Below are 23991 nucleotides of genomic sequence, written 5' to 3'. Positions count from 1 at the left end.
TTTTGGTCTCGTCGCCTATTTTGGGGTGTTTCTAGCGATACATAGCGTGTTGCACAGCATCGTCGTGGCATTGCAAATTGCCATCCCAGTATTATTCACGCTAGCCTTTCACGCTAGCTCAATCTGATCACCACTGTCTCTTTTTTTTTTCCTTAGGTTTATCGTTCGCGACTTTATTAATAGAACTGCAGTCTTGATACCACATCGCATTCCTGCCCTCTCAGAAGATGCCGCACCCACAGCACTTCTGAACTTGCCAAAATACATTAGCAGGACTCTGACGAAAGAAAGAAAAAGAAGAGATGTCTCACACGCTCCACAGGTCCCAGGTTCAGCACGTTAACCACTCCGGTATAGACAGTTCCGCCTTCTGTGACGCTGTATGCCTGGACTACATATTGTTGAAGAGACCAGCCGCCGCGCAAAAGACGATGAAGTGTGTCGCTCTCGGTGCGAGCGTTGTGGGCCTGGCTGTCTGGCTTCAGTGTAAATAGCCTGTAAATAGCCTCTTTCGTCTGTGTCCTTTCACACGTAACATTCTGGTGGAGGTTAGCGGTCCCCGTCCTCACTACGGAACTCCGAAGTGGTCGGAAACATCAGGAAACAAGTGGATTGCCGTCGCTGCGGACTACACGACCCGCTACGCTGTAACACGCGCTCTTCCGACCAGTTGCGCTACTGACGTCGCGGACTTCCTCCTACACGATATCATTTTGATGTATGGTGCTCCGCGTCAAATGCTCACCGACCGTGGCCATACGTTCTTGTCCAAAGTCATTGACGACATCATGCGTGCCTGCTCAATACAGCACAAAATTACCACCTCCTACCACCCACAAACGAACGGCCTCACTGAGCGTTTGAACCGCACGCTTACAGTCATGCTATCGAAGTACGTTTCCGCCGACCACTGTGACTGGGACCTGGCTCTACCTTACATTACCTTTGCATACAACTCTTCCCGTCTCGAAACTGCTGGCTTTTCCCCGTTTTACCTCTTGTATGGCCGAGAACCGACGCTACCCCTGGACACTGTGCTTCCGTTCCCCACAGCTTCAACTAGTGATTATGCCCGTGATGCAATCGCCCATGCTGACCATGCTCGCCAACTTGCGCGTGCTCATCTGCAAGTGTCTCAAGACAAGCAGAAGCAACGCTACGACCTCCGTCACCGTGATGTGCATTTTACGCCCGGCACCCTCGTGTTGCTTTGGTCACCATCGCGTAAAGTTGGCCTTTGTGAAAAACTGCTCTCCTGTTACACAGGCCCATATCGCGTGCTCCGCCAAGTGACCGATGTCACCTACGAAATCGTTCTAGCCATGCCCACTACATCCTCCGCTGTGACAACCAGTGATATTGCCCACGTCGCCCGGCTCAAACCCTACACCTCTCCAAGCACCTTGGATATTTAACAGCACCGTGACGGCGCTTTTGCCGCCGGGGGGGTAGTATTACGATAGCATCAAAAGATGTTGAAGAGACGAGCCGCCGCGCAAAAGACGATGAAGTGTGTCTGTGCTCTCGGTGCGAGCGATTGTGGGCCTGGCTGTCTGGCTTCAGTGTAAATAGCCTGTAAATAGCCTCTTTCGTCTGTGTCCTTTCACACGTAACAATATTCGACTCTCTGAGTACGAATAGAGTATTATTATTATCTTACAGTTAAACCTGGATATAACGAAATTGACAAATTCCCGAAAAACTTCGTTATAAAGAGGATTTCGTTATATGCAGGTTCGGCGCGAAAATTCGAAAAGGAAACGCTTACCATATTTTACTCGATTCTAACGGGCCCTCGATTGTAACGCGCACCCGTTTTCCGTTTTCGTCGAAGCACTCATCCTTGGAATGTCACAATAGGTACTGGATGCGTGGACGCGTGTCGTTTCGCACAAGCGCGGGGCATCAGAAACCAAGAGCGAGCGTCACGATGGCATCATAGCGTCGTATAGTGTTACAGTAGAACCCCGCTGTTACGTCCTCGGGTGCTGCGTTTTCCCGGCTGTTACGTCGTTTTCGGCCGGTCCTGGCACAGCTCCCATAGAACCCAATGCATTCGTAACCCCGCTGTTGCGTCGCATCTGTGGGACCGTTCCCGCATCGTACGTTGCGAACTGCCACCCCGCGCCGGCCCGAGCAGCCATTTTGACTTTTCATATCGCTTGGCTTGGTGTCTTGACGATAGCACCGGCCGCCCGAACTGCCGGGGGCGACAACTATGACGTATTTTCGGTTTCTGCCAGCAAAAGTATGGACCTTGAGATCCGTATTTACTATCTAAAGATGGTGTCTATGACGCGTTGTGGCTCTAAAATTGGTTTTGGCTCATAGATGTTTCGTATAAAGTCCAAGGGCGATAACGCGGTCGCCACGCGCCGTATGCTGTATGTGCAAGTGAAAAAATGCGAGGGGAGCCGATGACCGCGTCTAAATCTCGCACGCGCCTTCTTCGGTTGCGCGAGGCACCGGCGAGAGAGCGAGGGGGGGGGGGGGTAGCAGGCGGCGTTGTACTGTATTCTGGCATCAACTGCGTACTGCGCGGCGGCAGGCGGTCGTGTGGGCCGTATCCTGAAAGCGATCTGCATTGGGGCAGAGTCTAGGCAGTGTAGGTGCGTCGGCGGCTCGTAGCTTTGTGCGTGCTGTGCGTTCTCGGCGCTCAGTTTGCGTTGAAGTGATAGACAACAGCACGAAGGTCACTTCGCTCGCTTCTGCAGCGGCGCTTCCACACGCCGCCAGCGTTTGACAGCGCGTGTCCGCGGTCATCGAGTGTGATGTGTCACAGCGTCTGCCAGCACGTCGGCAACATCAACTGGAAAAGGGGAGTACCGGCTTGGCAGGCGAGGCCAGCTGCAGCAAGCGGCAGGATCAGGTTTGAATGAAAGGAGGGGGAAAGGTCACGCCTGCGGCGGCGAGATCGCCGGGTCGAGGGATGCAGGCCCACCTCGCATACGCTCGCACGCACGCACATGTGCGCTCACTTCGCAGTCCGTCGCGGCGGTGAAGGTGCTTCCGGCTTTCCGGCTGTTGCTCAAGCAAAAATGACAAAATTTGGGGCGAAATCTCTAGGTTGTCGGCGGGGAACATTAGTTATATCGAGGGGGTCTCCCGCTGCCACTTCGTTACGTAGAGGTCTCAAATACATGTGCTTCTATGGAGTAACGACGGGGAATAGAAAAACTTCGTTATATCCAGGAATTCGTTATATGGAGGTTCGTTATAAGCAGGTTTAACTGTACAAGAGAAGCGGCGCATGTCTATTGACAAGACGGGGGAATGCATGCCCACCGGCAGACGTGGAGGCTGCAAATATACAGCGGGATGGAATGCCCAATCCAGTCACAGAAGAATTGTTCATTTTCCAGCTTAAACTACCTTTGGAACTGTGGTCAATGCAAAAGTTTAAACAAAACATTGCTCGTTACCGGACTGCAGAGTTTGCAATGAACGAAATGCCACGCCTGTTATGTTAACCAATATGGTAGTGTTCATCATTGGAGAAGGACTTGCCAGCTGAAGCATCTACTTGGCGGGGCAGCTTCACAACGAAACCATTGTGGAATCTAAAGAACAAACAGGAGGGACCATGGGGGCCTTTTATATCCATCATAACCATTCTACAAGCTGGTCAATGCCCTTGAAAACAAACTCACTCGTTTGCATGCCAAAGCTGTGGCAGAGTTTATGCAGTCGATCAATTGGTGATGTGCCAAAAATTGGTTGTCTAGAGCAGGGGTTCTCAAGTACGTTCATCCCAGGGAACCCTGCTAAGCTCCATAAAGTGACAAGGAACCCCCTCCCCCCCCCCCCCCCCCCCGAATTAACCGAATGTCGAATTATCGAGGGAGGGTATCAAGAAAACAATAAAGAAATGCTTAACTACGTCAACACCCTTTTATTACTCAATGAATCATCAAATCTTGTTTCTATTTAGCACAAGACCAGTGCGGAAGCTGAAATTCTCGTCATCTCACGACTGATTAGCACTAGCAGCAGCGAAGGCCTCGCGACATCCTTCATGGCGCGTCTTCAACTGAGACGCGCTTTGCACCAATGGGCGCACATCCCGATTATTTTTTCGCCACTCAGCGGCTCACCAACAAATTGTCCGTCCATCGCGATGTAGCCAGTGCTGCTCATCTTCAACAGCTTGGCACTGAGTCAAAGCGAAACTACTGCTTGCCGCAACTGCTGCGGACGAAACTGCGGCCGCTATCGGCGCGATCATGGACGGCGACCTTCAGGTTCAGAAAGCAAGCGGCCGACGCACGCACCAAGTCAAAACGAAACTACCGTTCGCTGCAAGAAGTGCGGATGAAACTGCGGTCGCTATCGATGCTGCCATGGGAGGCGACTACGCAGTTGAGAAGGCAGGCAGCCAACACGCGCACCGAGTGAAAACGAAACTACTATTTGCCGCAACCGCTGCGGACAAAACTGCGGTGGTTATCAACGCAATCATAGATGGCGACTACGCACTTATGGAGGCACGCGGCTAGCCACCAACGCGGTGTTACGCGCGGCGATAAACGCAAGAATAAAGGCTTGTTCTGTGATAAAGGCTTTAAAGGCACAATTAGGCCCGAATCGCTTCGGCGTTGCTGTGAGTCACGTGCCGCGTATGATTGCCGCTGAGGACCACGGCGATGCGGACTGCGCCGCTTTGTTTCGGTTGGACACTACGCCATTCTTGCTCTTCTGCGGTGCGCATTTTTTTTATTCCTCCAACGTATATGTCAGTGCGCACGCTACCAGCACCAACCCCATAGGAGAAAGGTGGTAAGCTACGGCCTCCGAGATTCAAGTGCGAAAGCTTAGGCGCGCTGCCCGTTCTCAGAGGTTGGGTGGCTAAAAGCTGTCTGCGTATTTATTGCACAGTTCACGCATTGCTGTTACGCACTGTGATGTGCTTTTTGACACTGAGGCATGGGTAATGGAGGTTCTATGGATTGAGCCCACCTCGTGTCCGCCGTTTTAGACACTTGTCGAGAGCGGGACCAGGGAAAATTTATCAGTGTCTCGCGGAACCCCGAGCAGGGGCCTGCGGAACCCGTAGGTTCCACGGAAGCCACTTTGAGAACCCATGGTCTAGAGCATTCTGCTGCTATGACAGCGTCAGTTGTATGTTTTTATTGTGTAAAAAGGATTCATTTTTTGCTTAAAGGTGTCATTCAGCAGGGCACTGAGAATAAACTAAAAGCACTGAAATCTTGAGTGTTGTAGATCAAATTTTTCTATAGTTGTTTTCCTCACTTAAATAAACAATTTTACGACCAGATATGTTGCTGTCTGCAATCATAGGAAATTGCTTATTTGAGCGTCTAAAGGACATGCTGCAAGCGCTGGCACAAAGTGGTTTGTACGTCGAGAAGTAATCAGGTAATGTTTACCTGATTTACAGGTCGTATGTACGGCACGCATTGGGCGATTACTGCTGACCTCGAGGACGACGGTCACATTTTGAGGGAGTCGAAATGCAAGGAACCCGTGTGCCGTAAGGTGTCAGTGCGCGTTAAAGAAACCGAAGTGGTCAAAATTGTTCCAGTCCCCAGCCCCTATGATCCTGATCCGGAGGAAAAAAAAAAGCGCCTGAATCTATTGACGCAATGCGACATGAGTCCGTAAAATCTCACAGGAGTAATGATGTGGGCTGATAAATCGTTGATTTCATAATAAAGACGTATTCCATGACGCTCACAGAAAGCGCGCGATACCCGAGGCTGGCGATGCACTCATTTTGGTTGCGTGCCTTCCCGCGCCTTAAGGTCCCTGTATTTTTATCGCGCCTTGGTTAACAGTGCCGCCCTGCGGCATCGGTGCACTGAGGGGTCATGCTTGCGCCGCCGGTATTCACACCTCCCCATTCTAGCCACCCTAGCGGGGTTACCAATGCATTGTGTTCTATGGGAGCTGTGCCTGAACCGGCCGAAAACAACGTAACAGCCAGAAAAACGCAGCACCTGGGAACGTAACGGCGGGGTTCTACTGTAAAAAAGAACACTGTAAAAGTTGAAAAATTTGCATAGCAAAGAAAAATCACAAGAAAAAACTTTTTTTTTGTAATTTTTCTTAGCTGTGAATATTTTTTGAACGTTTATTACGTTGTGTTAGGAAAGATGCTGTTTGCTGCACATGCTGTTGACTAAAAAAAGGGCAGAACCTTCATCAAGCTGTCTCACCTTTTTTTCCTTTCTCCTCTTTTCACATTGAAAATAAAAGTGATTTATTGAACTTTCTCTGTGTAATGCCGATAACCTGCTGCTTATCTACCAACATTATACGGTCACTTGTGCAGTGAAATAGGGTATTGAGAGCCGTGAAAATTTAAGCTGAATGGAGCTGCGTATTTCCCTGTATAGTGATTCTTCTGTGTTCTATCACCTACATTTGTGTGCATGAGATGTCATACAGTAGAGCCCACTTATAACAATATTCAAGCACCACGAAAATTCCATTGTTATAACCGGTTTGCTTGAAAAAAATCAGAATAGGGGAATGGCAGAGCTGTTGTGTTGACTCGTTTAACTCTGCTTCCGGCATGCTCCGATTGCGTGTAACAAGTCGTGGCTGTTGGCGTTCAAGAATGGCACTGCTATAACAACTGCAAAGGAGGGTCAAGGGTGGCAAGTGATATGCGAGCTCTGCCGAGGCACCCTTTTGGTGGCCTCAAAAGGGGCCTTTTAAAAAATGCGAGAAGGTTGTCGCAGCAGCCTCTCATCTTGAGAAATCCAGAAGAAATGTTGGGGCGAGATCGCCCTTTGCATCTCGCCACGTACTTCTCACTGGCTTGCACGAGAAAACTCCATGTCTGTCAGCTTTGCTTGGTTTACGCGAAGGTCCCTCGTGAAAATGAAGCCCCAGAGGAACAGAATTATCTGCAGGGGAGACGACAACGTTGAGGCAGTCTGCCCTACCGTGTCATCGCTGCCGTCGTCGCCATCACTGTTGCTGTCGCTATCCGATGCAAGCACGTTCGCGATGATTGCCTCATCGGTTAGAGGTACTTCGTTTCCCAAGTCTATAGCAGTGCGCACTTTCTTTTCACCGGCAACGTCGTGCATTGCTGATGATCAGCGGGCAGATCAGCCATCTTCCGTTTCAGTGGCGAAACTATGTGGCCCGGAATGACTTCGATGCAACCAACAAAGACGAGCACGCGCGACTCATTCCATCGGCAGAACTGCGGAGAATGAGGGGTAAGCGAGCAATCTGAAAGCAGCTCAGCGCTATCAGCGTAGCAGGCGTGGTCCATTCGTGTTTCAGAGGGTGGCGCAGCATAGAGCTATGCGTGCAGCCCATTCGAGTATAGAGGGGTGGAAAGGCGACGGGAGAAAGGCCCGGGAGACTGGTGATGCGGAGAAGGCTGGAAAACAGCACGCGGCGGTGTGCAGCGACTAGAATTTTTGTTTTTCTTTTCAAGGATTTTGCATTCTGTTCCCTTTCAGCACGGACACCAAGCAGCCAGACTTCATCGTTATAACTGATAATGAGGCATGGGGGCATTGTAGTAAGCATAAATTTCACCACAGAAAACATACAAAAGTTGACGGTGCAGCAGCTTCTCACTGTTATAACCGATATATTGTTAAAACCAGTATCCTTAAAAGTGGGTTTGACTGTAGTTCCTTCTGCTTCAATCTCTGTGACATGCAGAGAATTGATCTAGAGCGAGAATGGTGGCCTAAGTGTTACAGGCCCCTTTAAAGTACATCAGCGGAAGGGTGACCATGTGAGAAAGCACACGTCTCCTTTGAGATAAAACTGATCTCGGTTCAGAGGAGTGTGAAGTGCTCCTGCTACAGGAGCATCAACCGCAATCACCTCCTGTTACTCCTTGTTTTACGTGTATCATGCTTGAACTCTCATGTTTCCCATCTTTGCGGCAGTGCACATACACGCACTGTATTAGATGAAGAGACATGCCCGCACGAGGCTATGGGCCGAACCTCACCAGATATACATCGCAGAGCTGCTGAACAACAAAAGTCTGGATGGCCGCAGCGAAGTGGTGCAGTGTCCCGGTAGACAGAGAGTCGTTACAGGTGCCAACGAAACGTGAAAGGCAGCTCAGAAGCCAGCGGTCCGTCAGGCTCAGTTGAGACTCAATCTGAAATGGAAGGGCTTGCAGTTAACCACAATCCCTAGGGCATACTTAACACATCTTCCAAGATTCTATTCAAGGTTTGAGGCTTGCCCAATTGATTTGTGGCTATGAACACAACAGTGAGGAGATAGATACAATGCGACAGTTGTACTGGTCCCATCCTTCCCCAATGTCCTGTCTGTGCACTGCCTTCCTTTGTAAGAACCCCCTCCCATTGAAAAAAAAATGAAGAAAAAAAGGCTTTTTTGAATAAATACTATAACTGCAACCATACAAAGTGACCACAAACGTAATGTAAAGGGCAAACTTTGACAGCCCAGGAAAAAGAAAACTGGCACATGAAGAAAAGGATGCTTAGTTATTGACCCTTTTCACGGAGCAGTTTCTCCTTGAGAAACGAAATGGCGCTTTTGGTGGCGCGCCATATGTTGCCTCAGCAAAAGCGCACAAATACGAAATAACCGCTTCTGCCTTGTTTCTGTGCCATCAGCTGTCGGAAATGCAACTGCGTTTTCGCTCACGCACTGTGCTCCATTCATGCCGCAAAATGTGGAGCGGTAGATTGAAGACGTGTGCCGTAGTTTGCTGCAAAAATAGTGACTGGCATATTAAGGAATAGAATGAATATGTGTGACCAAGTTCACGGACCGTTGCTACATACGGACAGCCTCTGTTGCCAGCCCTTCTCATTGTACAACTTTCCTCATGCATAAAAAAAAATTCAGTTATCCGCCACCGTTGTATCGCTGACCTCCAAAGAAAAGACTTCAACCCCGGGACGTCGGCAAGAGTACAGCTCGTTAAACAAATTGAGTAGTGCTGCTTCCTGGTATATAGTAAGTTTCGTGCATGTTTTCTACACACATCTACCCCTACTTGCATGCAAACTTACGCACACTCTATCGCCAACGTATTAAGGATATGTAAAGGGGTGCACACTTGAAGCAGCGTGCCAGATCATGGGTGACAACGACTACACCGACATCACACCAATGGTTGAAGGTTAATGTTTCCTGGCGGTCCACAGGAGTAAGCGAGCTACTAGCGATACTACATATTTGCTATATGCTATTACAAAGTACAGAACAGCTACGTTCCAAGCCTTGCGTGCAGCAAGAACAAATCTATTTCAACTGAGCACACCGGCTAGCGATTAGGCAGAAAATAATCAGATAGAGACCGCACCGACAAACTTCACTGAGTCAGAAACGTCACAAGCCACTGCTTCAAAGTATTTGGTAAATAAAGAACGAAAAGCAAAACACACTGAGCCTGATTCAATTCTTAAGCAGAAAGCTGGGATAGCTTGGAATATTTTTGGCCTCGCTTTTAGAACAAGCACCATATACACTGTGCACACAGTTTGGACAAAGCTTAATGAGCTCTGAAAGGGCTTTTACATGTCCTCTGAAGCTCTGGCCAAAGCTTCGTGACGTCCACCCAGTCAGCGTCTACGATATCTCCCGAAACAGAGGTTTAGTGGGCCGCGCCAGGCGTCATGTAGATCCATTGTAAACACGGAGGCAACGGAGGCAGCTGAGGCAAGCAATGGAAGCGTCACCACGTGATCAACCATGGCAGCGCCCACGGGATCACCGCGAAAAGGGTCAATAAAACATGCACAGCAATTAACTTTTTTAAAACAATATTCATTGCACTGGCGTACTGCAACCTTAAAGGACAACTGCAACTAAATTTTGAACCATGTAATGCAAGATGACTAGTTTCAGATAGTGAATCCCAGAAGCAAATAAAATAGAATCAAATACCAAATAGTTTTCAAATGAAGAACAGCCTTTTTCATGATTAACATTAAACAATATTCACATCCTAGCAATCCCAACGTTAGCAAGTTTCTGTCATTGCTCAGTAAATAGTGCAGCATGCTTTATTAAAAGCACGAACGAAGCATTTGAAACGAATAAGCAGTTTGATTGCATACTCATGACACTTTGGACTGCACATGTACATGCCTATTATATACAGTTTAGAAAGACGGCCTTGTGAGCCCACAGGAATCTGTATATGCCTGCGAGTCAAAGCAGAAAATGTGCAGCTGCAGTGATGACAGAGCGAAAAATGTACCATTTCATTAGTTGAAATGATCACTACGGATGGCGAGAATACTAGTACTATATCAAATCATTTTACAATGAAGCAGACTCAAAATTTATTCCGAAGTGAGCACAGAGGTTCAGCATACATAAATAGCAACAAACAACACCCAATGCCAATGCCCAATGCCATGTCTAAAATGAGTACTGACACAACATCTTCTACTTTTTACTTCTAGCGTTAAATAAGGGTCCTTGGCCTAGAAACTCTAGAGAAAATACTGGCATGCCTTAGACCGTCCTAAACGCTACAATAGCTTTTCCATGAACCAGTTTCAGTTTCGTTTCATAGGAGGCAACTGTGTCGTGACATCCTGACGCAGGAGATGGTCACGTGGGAGTAGGACATAGCGGCGTTTCGGCACTCGCTTTGGCTCACTCAGTCGTCCGCTATGCTGCTACTTGTTCTGAGGCCTGACGCAGCCGAAAAGCAGATCACTGAGTGAGCCAGAACCATCACTGGTTTGCTTATAGGCCTCTACAGAAGCAGGCAAGTAAAGCTAGAAGACAGCAGAGAAACAGAGCGGGCCTCTCATGCTTGCACAGCTCCTCATCTGCTCACACTTGTCCGTACATTACTGAAAGAAATGCCCCACAGACTGTGCAAGTACCACATCTTCTATCTGCTGGAACTTTGCTCCCAAGCCATTGGCAACAGCCTACCATCAGAGCCTGCATCACTGCCATTATCGTCGTCACAAGGATACAGAACAAGTTGCCATCCATAGTTCTCCATACATAGTTCCATGCGGGCCGATGACAATGACGGGCTGCTTATATTACAAAAGCTTAAGCATAAGATGTGCGTTTGGCTCCCACTTGTGGCAAGTTGTCTTTTTGTCCCCTTTCGTTTCCTTTTTTTTTTTTCTTGATAATTCTGCATATAAATTAAAACCAACAGTTTTTTCTGCCTTTTACTTTCCCTGGCTTCATAAAAAAGATTTACAACACGTGGTTTTGGGGGGAACGTGTTTGGTGTGTCTTCATCTAGCTGCCCCCTTTGCCCCTGGTTCACGCTCAAGTATTCATGCAGTCTGGAGCTTTCTGCCCACAAGTGTGAGTTTGCACAGACAAACTTGGTATGCATGGTTGCCCGCAAACCCAAACATTACTTCACCAGCTGTCAGTCTAACCCGTACAGGATATTAAGCCTAATCGGTGCTGCTTTGTCAGGCATCAGCAACTAAAGTTATGGTTTGGATGATGCCTTGCATGAATTTACCATGACTCTCCCAATTTCAGAACCTTTCACGGGTGACAAATGACGCTGAACTCAACAAGGAAAAGGCCCCTGCTTTTTAAGCAGAAGGCACACGGTCCGATTCAGCGTCCAATACGATGTCCGACGTGCTGGAACCAAGGCGTTTTGAGGTGCTGACGTTCCCCCTCTCCAGAGGTGGCGGCAGCAAGCCGGTTTATTGTAGTTTTTTTTTTGCCAGCTGCAATTTGTTTCTGACACGAAATAGTTACCAATTCAGTAAAATATCTCAAATGTGTCTTGAAATCTCGAAAATATCTCGAAATCAGCGGTGCTTCATTGGCCGTCAGTGACTAAAGTTAGTTTGGTGCCATATAGACAGATCTATTTGCAACCGCCGTGCGACTGTAAGAAGCTGAAAAAGCTGCCTCTCAAGTGAAAGCAAGTGCATGGGATGGCAACAAAGTTGTTCACAGTCACCATCTTTGCGACACACCGTACGGCAGTGTCACAGTCCCGATGCTGTCCGTCGATGCAAACCACTCTCTTTTCTTTTTGGAGCTTCGAGCAACCCGTCACAGGACTACCTTTGGATGTACACGGCAGGCACGAAAGTGGCATGACCCGGTTGCATGAATTTGCGCGGACGGCGGATGACTGAAGAGAAGTGAGGGGGGGGGGGGGGGGGGAGTCATCGCGCGAACTTGCCGTGGCCCTCCAGATTTCAGAATCTTTTACAGATGGCAAATCACACCAAACCTGACAATGAAGTGGTGTGGCCAGTGCCTGCTCTTTACCGTCAGCCCCGACTACGCGCAGAACGGTGATCGAGTCACCTGATGCAACGGTCCTTTCGTCTGTCGCACAAATTGGCCTTCCAATAACGCACCTGCCATAAAGTTGGGATAGCCCGTCTGTATTTTGGCGAAAAACTGGAAAGCAAAGCTTTTTATGCAATAAATAAAGGACTGCCACAAAACACTGGTCCACTACTAAACTGAGAACCTCATTCGAATTCAGTACTTCAGAACGACACAAATATATTAGTTTCAGAGGAAGAAAGCACTTGATTCTATTTAAAAGAAATTATATTGATCCAAAAAATATATTTTCCAGACCTCCTTCACATACTATAACTGAGCTGCAATAAGTGCTGGCATACTAATTTGGCGTTCCCTTTAATAAAAGGTCGTTTTGTATATCTCGATTTGCACATACCTAAATTACTGATAGCTAGCTGCATTCTTGTTATGCAATGCTAAGATACTCCCAAGCATGTGCACCACCGAATTTTCTTGCCCAAAATTTTATAGCATTAAATTTTGTGAAACATTACCTGATATTTGATTCAATATTCAGCTTCTTTATCTTGATTTGATTCGAAATCTACTACAGTAAAACCTCGTTAATTCGGAAAATCGGTTAATTCGGACTCATACTCTGATCCTGGCCGGCGTATGCCTTATTCAATGCAATCAAACTCTTGTTAACTCGGACTTATTTGGCAGCACATCGGTTAATTCGGACAACTTTCAGAGCTCAGCGAGCGAGGAGCGCCGCAAAAGACCACAAACGGCGCTAGCGCCCAACTGAAACGAAACGGCTGAGTCCGCGTCGCCATAGTCATCAGCGGAAATCGTACGGGAATGACAGCAACGCCGGAACACTTCGTGTCTATTTGTGTCTTTAAAGCCTGCATTCTTGGGTTTACCGCCGCGCAGAACACCCCGATGGCCACGGGCTTTCATAATTGCGTAGTCGACTCGTCATCCATGATCGCGTCGATTGCGGCTGAGGTGTTCTCCGCAGCGGTTGCAGCAAACAGTAGTTTTTTTACCCGGTAAGCGTGTCGGCCGCGTGCCTAAAAAACTGCGTAGTCGCCATCGATTATGGCATAGATAGCGACCGCGGATTCGTCCGCAGTTGTTGCAGTGAATGGTAGTTAATTTGTCCAGACTCGGTGCCTGCGTCGGGTGCATGCCTTCAGCACCACGAATAGTTGCCAATCATAATCGCGTCGATAGTGGCCACGGTTTTCTCCGCAACGGTTGTGGCAAACAGTTGTTTCGTTTTGACTCGGTGCAAAGCTGTGGAGGTTGAAGAGCACTGGATACATCTTGATTATGTTTTCGCGAGCTCACTGGCAAAAACAGCAAGTGCACGCCGTGGCCGTGCTACGAAACTCGCGAGGCCTCGATCGCCGCTGCGAGAGCCAATCAGTCACGAGATGATGAGAATTTCAGCTTCCGCTCTGCTTTAGTGCAAAATACAGTAGAACCTCGCTGTTACGTTTTTCACGGGACCGTAAAAAAAGAACGTAAGAGCCGGGAAACGCAAGCGCCGGGAAACAGGAAAAATTGAGAAATGGGAGTAGTGTTGAACTACACAGAATATTATTTTAATTCTTACGTGTGAGAAAAAGTAGTTTCGCCCGACAGCCGAAGTATCGATTGCGATGAGCTATACAAAGTAAGAATAGTAGTTTTATCGTCCGTATAAACTTGTAAACATTCGCTTGTTAACTAATTAGCAAACATGGTGTCAGCGCCCACAGGCAAACATGAACACATCTCACTCGATGAGCGCGGACACATGCAGTTAAGCGCCGCTGCAGAAGCGAGCGAAGTGACCTTCGTGCTGTTTATCGCTTCAACGCAAACTGAGCGCCGAGAACACGCAGCACGCACAAAGCTACGAGCCGCGACGCACCTGCACTGCGTAGACTCTGCCCCCACGCAGATCGCTTTTAAGATACGGCCCGCGCGACCGTGCCATAGAATAAAGACCGCGCGCCGCCGCGCAGTACGATGCCAGAGCACAACGCTGCCCGCTATCCCGCCCCCCTCGCTCCCTCGCTGCTTTTCTTTCTTTCGTGCGCGAGACGCGGTCGTCGGCTCCCCTCGCACGCTTTCACTCGCACATACAGCATACGGCGCGCGCCGTATGCTGCATGGGCGAGTGAAAGCGTGCGAGGGGAGCTGACGACCGCGTCTAGCGCACGAAAGAAAGCATGCGGCGCGCGTCGGCGGCGTTATCGCCCTTGGACTTTATACGGAACATCTATGAGCCAAAACCAACTTTAGGGCCGCAACGCGTCATAGACACCATCTTTAGATAGCAAATGCGGATCTCAAAGGCCATACTTTTGCTGGCGGAAACCGAAAATACGTAATAACTGTCGCCCCCCACACTTTGGGCGGCCAATGCCATCGTCAAGCAACCAAGCCAAGCAACATGAAAAGTCAAAATGGCCGCTCGGGCCGGCGCGGTGTGGCAGTTCGCAACGTATGATGCGGGAACGGTCCCACAGTTGCGACGTAACAGCGGGGTTACCAGTGCATTGGGTTCTATGGGAGCTGTGCCGGGACCGGCCGAAAACGACGTAACAGCCGGGAAAACGCAGCACCCAGGAACGTAACAGCGGGGTTCTACTGTAGCAACAGGAGTTGCTCACCCATTCATTAAATAAAAGTGCGTTGACGTAGTAAGCATTTGCTTATTGTTTTCTGGATGCCCTCGATGATTTCGGTTAATTCGGACATTTTTTTTCGGTCCCGTGAAATCCAAATTAACGAGGTTTTACTGTATTCAGTATTCGCACACCCCTGCTTTCAGTATTAGGGGCGAGCTCCACCACTGAAAAAGCTGGTGCCACCACTGGCGTGACGTGGTATGAGGGATCACGTGGATATAGCGGTCACGTCATCTACTTCGGAAGCGCCAAAGCGAGCTGAAAACAAAAGTTTAGTCCCACCTGCACTATGGTTTCGATTCAGAGGGAATGTTTTCCCGCTTAGGGTGTCTGCTGGACAACACTTCAAAGCACTATAATAGGTAGTGGCTGCCTTTGAAGGTGTCTGACATGGCAGGCTACTGCTCAGTACCAAAGTGCCGGACCCGAACGCAACGGAGCCCGGTGTCAGCCTTCACACGTACCCGCAGGCCAAGAAGTTGCGTGTAGCTTGGATTGCAAAACTTAGAACCAGCAAGCAGCCATCAGCTACAACTCGGGTGTCTAGCAAGCACTTCCGCGAGGAAGATTTCTGCTACGGCGTTGAGGGAGCGATGTTCGGTGAGCAGCAGAAAGCGTGCAATGAGAAGCTCGCCCGCGCACACTGCCTGGTTAACGTGAAGATTTGGTCTATGAAGTTGTTGATGCTAGATACTGGCAAGTTCACCAGAAGGGAAAGGGAACTGTAAGAAGCACATTCAAAAAAGGCACGGCAAATGCTCATGTTTGTGTAAGCACCAAAACATGAATGTACAGTGCAGTCCACATATAACGATACCACATACAGTAGAACCCCGCTGTTACGTTCCTGGGTGCTGCGTTTTCCCGGCTGTTACGTCGTTTTCGGCCGGTCCCGGCACAGCTCCCATAGAACCCAATGCATTGGTAACCCCGCTGTTACGTCGCAACTGTGGGACCGTTCCCGCATCATACGTTGCGAACTGCCACACCGCGCCGGCCCGAGCGGCCATTTTGACTTTTCATGTCGCTTGGCTTGGTTGTTTGACGATGGCATTGGCCGCCCAAAGTGCTGGGGGCGACATTTATTACGTATTTTCGGTTTCCGCCAGCAAAAGTATGGCCTTTGATATCCGCTTTTGCTATCTAAAGATGATGTCTATGACGCGTTGCGGCCCTAAAATTGGTTTTGGCTCATAGATGTTCCGTATAAAGTCCAAGGGCGATAACGCCGTCGCCGCGCGCCGTATGCTTTCTTTCGCGCGCGAGACGCAGTCGTCGGCTCCCCTCGCACGCTTTCACTCGCACATACAGCATACGTCGCCGCGCGCCGTATGCTGTATGTGCGAGTGAAAGCGTGCGAGGGAAGCCGCGCGGCCGTATGCTGAATGTGCGAGTGAAAGCGTGCTAGGGGAGCCGACGACCGCGTCTCGCGCGCGAAAGAAAAGCAGAGAGGAAGCGCGCCTCCTTCCGTTGCGCTCGAGGCACCAGCGAGGGAGCGAGGGGGGGGGGGGGGGGGGGGGTAGCGGGCAGCGTTGTGCTCTGGCATCATACTGCGCGCCGGCGCGCGCGCGGTCCCGCGGGCCCTATCTTGAAAGCGATCTGCGTGGGGGTAGATTCTACGCAGTGTAGGTGCGTCGGCGGCTCGTGGCTTTGTGCGTGCTGCGTGTTCTCGGCGCTCAGTTAGGGTTGAAGCGATAGACAACAGCACGAAGGTCACTTCGCTCGCTTCTGCAGCGGCGCTTAACTGCGCGTGTCCGCGCTCATCGAGTGTGATGTGTTCATGTTTGCCTGTGGGCGCTGACACTATGTTTGTTAATTAGTTAATAACCGAATGTTTACAAGTTTATACAGACGATAAAACTACTATTCTTACTTTGTATAGCTCACCGCAATCGATACTTCGGCTGTCGGGCGAAACTACTTTTTGTCGCACGTAAGAATTAAAATAATATTGTGTGCAGTTCAATACTACTCCCATTTCTCAATTTTTCCTGTTTCCTGGCTCTTGCGTTTCCCGGCTCTTACGTTTTTTTTTTTACGGTCCCGTGAAAAACGTAACAGCGGGGTTCTACTGTATAACGATATATCGGTTATAACAATGAGCTGAACTAAGAGTATCAACTTATGCATTAGGGCTATGAGAAAAAAACCCATATATAACGATATGTTATTCACCGCATATCGGATATAACGATTGAAATTTTGCTTCTGGGCGGCGTTTTTCATGCAGAATAATCATGAAAATTGCGTTCCTACGTTCCCCTTAACCGAGACGGGGCGAAAAGTTTGCCTACGCGAGTTCGTATCTGCTGCCATTACCGCGCAGCGCATCCCTCCTGCGCGCAAATTGCGAAAGCCACGGAGAGCATCGCAAGTTGGTGCAGCGTGCACAAGATGGCGCCAGCTGCTTCACCCCCGCGTCACCGGCGATCGCGCAAGGAGAGGGCGGAAGAAAGGCGATAAGCGAAGGCGACGCCTCCTCTGGCGAGGGGCGCCTAGGCTCCCTGCCGCACTCTCTCTCAACGGAAGCAGCGGCAGGTGCGCCCCTTGAGACGAAACTGATTTTGCAAGAGGGGGGAGAATGCATGGATGGGAGAAAGTGATAAGCAAGCGGCGCCTGCGCGGCCTGCGCTCCCTTTACAATCTCCCTCTCTCAGCTAGCGTGGAAATGCACCGCGGAAGCAGCGGGAGGTGCACCGACAAAGCGCAAAGCTGCGTATCTCGAGACGAAGCTACGAATTTTGCAAGACTCGAAGTACGAGCTTGCGCAGTGGATGATATCGACGATTATGAAAACCGGGAGCGCCACGATGATGAAGGCTAGAAGCAGTGTCTATGCCGATCAACGGAAAAGGCGGGCTTCGTGCGCCACGACGAAACCCCTATGGGCGAAAGCAACACGGTACTGTCCGAACTCTGGGAGCAGGTCGCTACTGACGATGAAATAGGTGGTGCTTCGATGGAGGAGCTTCTGAGTGCAAATAGTGCTGCCTCGTTCAGCGAAGAAAACTCTGACGGGGCGATCGTTGTCGCGACAGACGGCAGCGTTGTTTGACAGAGGCGACGACAGCAGCAGCAGTGACGACGAGCTTGACAATGGCCCGTCTTTGACACCGACCTTGAGATTTAACCAAAGTGCAACGTCATCGATCGAGTCGCTCTTTGAATTCATGCACGCTAAATTATAGCCGCCAGTGTTCGCGCAGCAGATTTACGTGATGCACACGGCGGTTGCGAATCCGAAACTTCTGCGAAGGCAAGTGCAGATTTCTATTTCAGCGTGCCTAACGATTGAGACGCTATTTAGAGGTACAAATAAAAGTTTTATTTTTCACGGCCTACTTTCTACAACGTTAATTTTTTTTTAATCGCAAGTGGAAGTTTCGGTTTCGGGGCTGCAAAGTTATATTCGGAATTTTTTTTCTCGGCAGTCCAGATATAGCGATGATCGGTTATAACGATAGGATTACTCGTTTTTATCGATATCGTTATAAGTGGACTGCACTGTACAGGATTAACAAAAAGAAGCCGAAGGGAAACTCCTCGCTGAGAAGACCGATAAACATACAGTGCGACACAACTTGAGAAATAACAATATTCAAATGTCCAAGAATTTAGAAGAAAAAAAAAAATGAATCATCACGATAGCACATCACGAGTAGCCGTATAGCGTCGAAGCCCCTAGTTGTAACTAAATTATGTTTTAGCAGCTCTGATAGTGTCCACGCAACAATGGTGGCTTGTGTACTGCCAAAAGTTCATATGCTATGGCCTAAAGCTCCCGTTACGGTGCGCAAACGCACTCACATGCAGACGCGCAGTCGGTCGCTGCAAACCCGTGCGATCACTGCATTGAAGCTTCATTCTGTTTTACTCCATTTGGTTATACAGACAGCGCACTTTAAGAACATATTTCACATAGTCAGCTCTCAGCGACTGCCTATACCTTTCACCCAAGAAGCTGGTTCGGGAGACTCCATCATGGCGACCGCGTGCAATGGGCATTCACTGTACATATTCGGTAAAGAGATAGCGCCTGTGAGCTATACTGCACTTTCTGTTTGGCCGAGTTTATTATTTTGACAGTAAGAAACTTCCCTCTTTCGGAGAGTACTTACAGAAATGGCCAGGAGGGCTCCCATGTGCTGTTCTTATTGAGCGCTGACAGCCAAACCTATAAGGAACACGCCGTGTTTTCCCGCATATTACGCAAGCGAGGCGCTTCCAAAGATGCCGACTCCATAAGTCCTCGCTCCCAATATTCACACACCCCTAGTTTTACATCAGGGGTCGACGCAATTATTTCTACAAGATGCTTTTAATGACTATTTCAAATTTGGCAATGATGGAGTGGTGCATAGCATCGCTATAAAGACCATTCTAATCCGCTGAAGTCCGCACGAAGGATGATGACTGATGCACAGAAGAAGGCACTGAAGGAGGGTATATTGGCTTAAGGTTGTTGAAGCGACCTGAAGGATGATGGGCTGATGTTATGACAGGGGTTCGAGGTGCTGCGTGATAAAATTTATGAGAGAAAGGCGAAGACAAGCTACTTTGGGATGAGATGAAAGAGTGGGAAGGTTAGCACGTGATTTCATGGCAGTAACGCTTGAATGATAGGTAGGAATAATCACAGAAAATGAACCGAACGGCGTAGTTGTGAAGTGATTATAAGGATTTTATCAGGTTAGGTTACGAGGATGGCATCCTAAGCTAGCTGCAAGACTTGACGAGGTGGCTAGCCAAGGCAGAAATCCTCACAATTGCTGTGAAGATGCTAAAAGAATGCAGAATATTGAACAACATAGTGCACGGAGGATGATATGCTGTAGTTCACAGACCACGATAAAAGGCTGTCTGAAGTGACGATGATAGACATTAAGTGTGCATAAACTTATATATTCTGTGAAGGTAAATTCTATAAGTTTCCCCTTTCTTTTCTTTCTTTTCGAAATGTAAAACCCAGAAGCCCGCAAATTTCGGTATGAAATCGGGTGTGTGTTCAATTTGGGTAAACATTATTTCATTACTTTCAACCCATAAAAACTGGGTACACGTTAGATTTGCGGGGGAATATACATCCAGTTTTTATGGCCACCTTGTTCAAGGTGCACCCATTGCCAGAGTTTATCTCAAAGATTATTTATAAGCAGCATGCACAAACCAAAACATAAAACCAAGACTGCCAGATCAGACATACGTACAAGGACACCTGCTTTATCTGTATGGCATTCCTTTGGTCTTTCACATCATTTTCATTGTTTCCGTTTAAACTTAGACAACAGTAACTAAAATCTAATCACTTTTTAAATTAAGGACATTTTGGTACATCATAGCTCTTCAAAGACGGTGAGCAGCGTGCCATACGACAATAAATCTTTTATGACCTGCGAAAAATACCACACTGGCTCTCTCACATACCTCGGACAGGGGAATAAACTGCGGAGAGTTGCCAAGCTTCTCAGCTGCCGACAGGAAGAAACGCGTTGCTTGCCAGAACTTGTTGCAGAAGTGAAGCCAGTAGACAGCATCCTTCATTTGAAAGTTGACGTTGGTTGCTGCACGCAACAAGATAATCAGTTTCACAATCTTACACACACACAAGTTGAGAGCTTAGCTAGTTTACTACAACAAGGTTCACAGGACTGTGTGCCCCTGTCACTGGACACTGTCAGCACTCCATTTTCCATAGTGCTGATAAGTGTTAATTGCAACATAATGCATTTTTTCCATGATTTTGAAGACATTTCTCGAAAGTGGTGCAAAGCAAGAGATGTCTGCTAAACTACTGCTCGGCTTGAATTCTATAATTGGGACATCTGCTATAACGTGATTACTACTAAGTTCAATAAGTTTCCTAATTTACAAACATCACTCTGCAACTTGCCTTGCAAGTAGTGGCAGCCTCTTCAAGTCATCCAGCTGATGTAACAAAAATTTTAATACAATAGACATCCTTTGACCTTGAAAGGACCAATGAAATTGATCATATTATCCGCCGTATCAAATTAAAAGAAATGGCTGAAACACATTGAAACTCGCCGCTGATTAATTTAGCAATATAATCATACATAGTTAATTGCCATTTCCACTTGAAACGTGCTTGAAAAAGCTTGTTGCACAAGGGATGTGCTTCAACGGATCCTCAGGACTAGCCTCATTCGTACAGAAAAATGCCGTGGCGTTCAGCCTGGCCTCAACATCTGCTGTACTCACACACATGATAGTGTTATTCACGCAGTTATCACCACAGTCACCATCGCTCTTGGGTTGGTTGCTGTTGTGCCGCTGGTCACGGAGCACAATACAGCGGAACCCCATTGATATTGATACATTCCTCGCTGCTTCGTTTTCCCGGCTCCTACGTCGCGGTTTCGCGGTCCCGACCTAAATCCCATTGACTTCCATGTACAGTCGAATCCCCCTACAACGAAATTTCCGCCCCAACGAAGATTTTCCTATTTCCCTTCAGCTGCCCATAGACAGCAATACAAAAAAAGTCTCTTCATAACGAAGGTGTTTTATTTGGTATTTCCGCTTCAACAAACTTTTCTAGAACGAAACTCGGACTGAATTGAAATTGGAACTGCCAAGTAGTCAAATTAAAAGGCCCTTCCAAAGCTATGACAATCATATGTCTGCTTGAACGAGGTTTTCGGAACGAAATGAAATTCAAAGTACTGGTTTACGCCATTGCAATCCGTAGGCACGCGTGGTCATCACGCGCCTGCGTGAGACTGCACGGGATCACCACAATCGCTGCCGTTTTCTGTGGTGTATGTCGGGTCGAAATGGCTTCTCCAACGAAGAAGCGTAAAAGGAGAAGACACATATGATCGCCGAGGGCAGAAAGCAGGAAAAAATGTGGGCAGCTTGAACTAGTGGTGCAAGGCTAGAGCAAACAGCGGAGCTGGTGATCGACCTAGCTTCTTCCAGGTTTTACTAGGCTTGGCTAAGTTTCGGTAGGAAATGCTAAATGCATACGTGAATATCTTGGGAAATATCTACAAAGATTCCACAGCTACATTGGTTCTCCACAAGAAAAGCAGAAACTTACCTATCAAGAAAGGGGTCAGGCAAGGAGACACAATCTCTCCAATGCTATTCACTGCATGCTTAAAAGTAGTATTGAAGCTCTTAGACTGGGAAGGCATAGGAGTGAGGATCAACGGCGAATATCTCGGCAACCTTCGATTTGCAGATGACATTGTCCTGTTCAACAACAACTGGGACGAATTATAACAAATGACTGAGGACCTTAACCGAGAAAGTACAAGAGTGGGGTTGAAGATCAATATGCCGAAGACAAAGACAATGTTGAATAGCCTGGCAAGGGAAGAATTCAGGATCGCCAGTCAGCCTCTAGAGTCTGCAAAGGAGTACGTTTATCTAGGTCAATTACACACAGCGGACCCTGCTCATGAGAAGGAAACTTACAGAAGAATAAAATTGGGTTGGAGTGCATATGGCACGCATTGCCAAATCCTGACTGGGAGCTACCACTGTCGTTGAAAAGAAAAGTGTACAATCATTGCATTCTATCGGTGCTAACATATGGGGCTGAAACTTGGATGTTAACAAAGAAGCTCGAGAACAAGTTAACAACAGCACAAAGAGCGATGGAACAGAAAATGTTAGGCCTAACGTTAAGGGACAGGAAGAGAGCGGTGTGGATCAGAGAACAAACTGGGATAGCCGATATTGTAATGGACATTAGGAGAAAAAAATGAAGCTGGGCAGGCCATGTAATGCGTAGCATGGATAACCGGTGGACTATTAGAGTTACAGAATGGGTACCAAGTGAAGGAAAGTGCAGTCGAGGACAGCAGAAAACTTGGTGGGGTGATGAAGTTAGGAAATTTGCAGGCGCAAGTTGGAATCAGCTAGCGCAAGACAGGGTCAATTGGAGATTGCAGGGAAAGGCCTTCGTCTTGCAGTCGACATAAAAATAGGCTGATGATGCTGATGCTGATGAAGTTCGAATTATCCACCGAGGTTCAAGTTCAGAATCGAAATAACGAAAATTCTTGCCCATAAAAATGCATGCCGGCAGGGACCTTCAGTTGGGATTAAATTAACCAAACTATCGAATTATCCAGAGACAAATAAAGATAAGCATACTGTATTCACCATAGGAGCGCTAATAAGTCTGCTGTGCACAGCCCGTTATAGCTTTACGTTTGAATTGTTCTGAAATTCAAACAATACACTGAATCTCTCTTCTCTTTCATAACTTTAGTTCTAAGCTGTCATGAAAGGCAGCTAAACACAACTCTTCAACCAAATCAGTAACACTCAAATGGGCTTACCTGTGACGTCGTACAAGAGCAGAGCCAGGCGCAGCGCATCACTGCCACACTTAGTGATGCCATTGGGGAATGCCTGCCGCTGACTTTTTAATGCTGTGCGCAGTTCCTCTTCACCAATGTAGCCTTGCCGGTGCAGTTCATTAGTTGTTGCCTCCATGTCCTGCAAGCAGTGAATTATGTGCAGGACGTATCCATTAGAAATGCAAGCAAACGTCAAGAAACTGTTTTACAGTGCCAGAAAGTCCCTTTTAACAAAGCAGCAGCCCTAAATTTCGCAAAGTTACTTCTTTAAATATGAAGGAGTTCTTACAGGCAAATTTGACGTGTCAATACAGTCAAATCCCCTTACAACGAACGCCACTAGAATAAAATTTCCACAGCAATGAATATTTTCCGTTTCTCCGTCAGCTGCCCATAAAAAATAATACAAAAATAGTATCTTCATAACGAAAGCATTTTACTCGGTATTTCCACTTCAACGAACTTTTCGAGAACGAAACTGGGACTGAACTGAAATCGCAATTGCTGAGTAGTAAAATTAGAAAGCCCTTCCAAAGCTGTGATGATCACATGTCCGCTTGAACGAGGTTTTCGTGAACAAAATCAAATTCAAAGTACTGATTTACGCCACTGCAATCCATAGCCACGCGTGGTCATTACCCACCTGCGTGAGACTATGGCAACGAAGAAGCGTAAATTGCTATCTCACGAGGAGAAGGCACATATGATCGGCAAGGCAGAATGCGGCAGGAAAAAATTTAGCAGTTTCGCCTGAAAGGTGAAGCATCAATTGC

At 47.9% G+C, this 23991-nt stretch overlaps 1 protein-coding gene across 3 annotated transcripts in view; it reads right to left on the bottom strand.

Annotated features, from left to right (window-relative positions):
• Positions 1 to 23991, bottom strand: part of LOC119437625 (valine--tRNA ligase, mitochondrial-like) — a 201138-nt gene that overhangs the window by 46516 nt on the left and 130631 nt on the right. For 2 of the 3 annotated variants that reach the window (XM_037704619.2, XM_049660746.1), the window contains 3 exons: positions 23198 to 23357; positions 20310 to 20446; positions 7949 to 8104 (listed from right to left, as the gene is read on the bottom strand). In XM_037704619.2, the coding sequence (XP_037560547.1) occupies positions 7949 to 8104; positions 20310 to 20446; positions 23198 to 23357 (453 nt within the window). The remainder of the gene's footprint in view (positions 1 to 7948; positions 8105 to 20309; positions 20447 to 23197; positions 23358 to 23991) is intronic. The other variant, XM_049660745.1, reaches the window with a different exon arrangement.

This window comes from Dermacentor silvarum, chromosome 1 (genome assembly GCF_013339745.2).
Source record: "Dermacentor silvarum isolate Dsil-2018 chromosome 1, BIME_Dsil_1.4, whole genome shotgun sequence".
Lineage (NCBI taxonomy): Eukaryota > Metazoa > Arthropoda > Arachnida > Ixodida > Ixodidae > Dermacentor > Dermacentor silvarum.
This window is presented reverse-complemented; position numbering and strand designations above follow the sequence as displayed.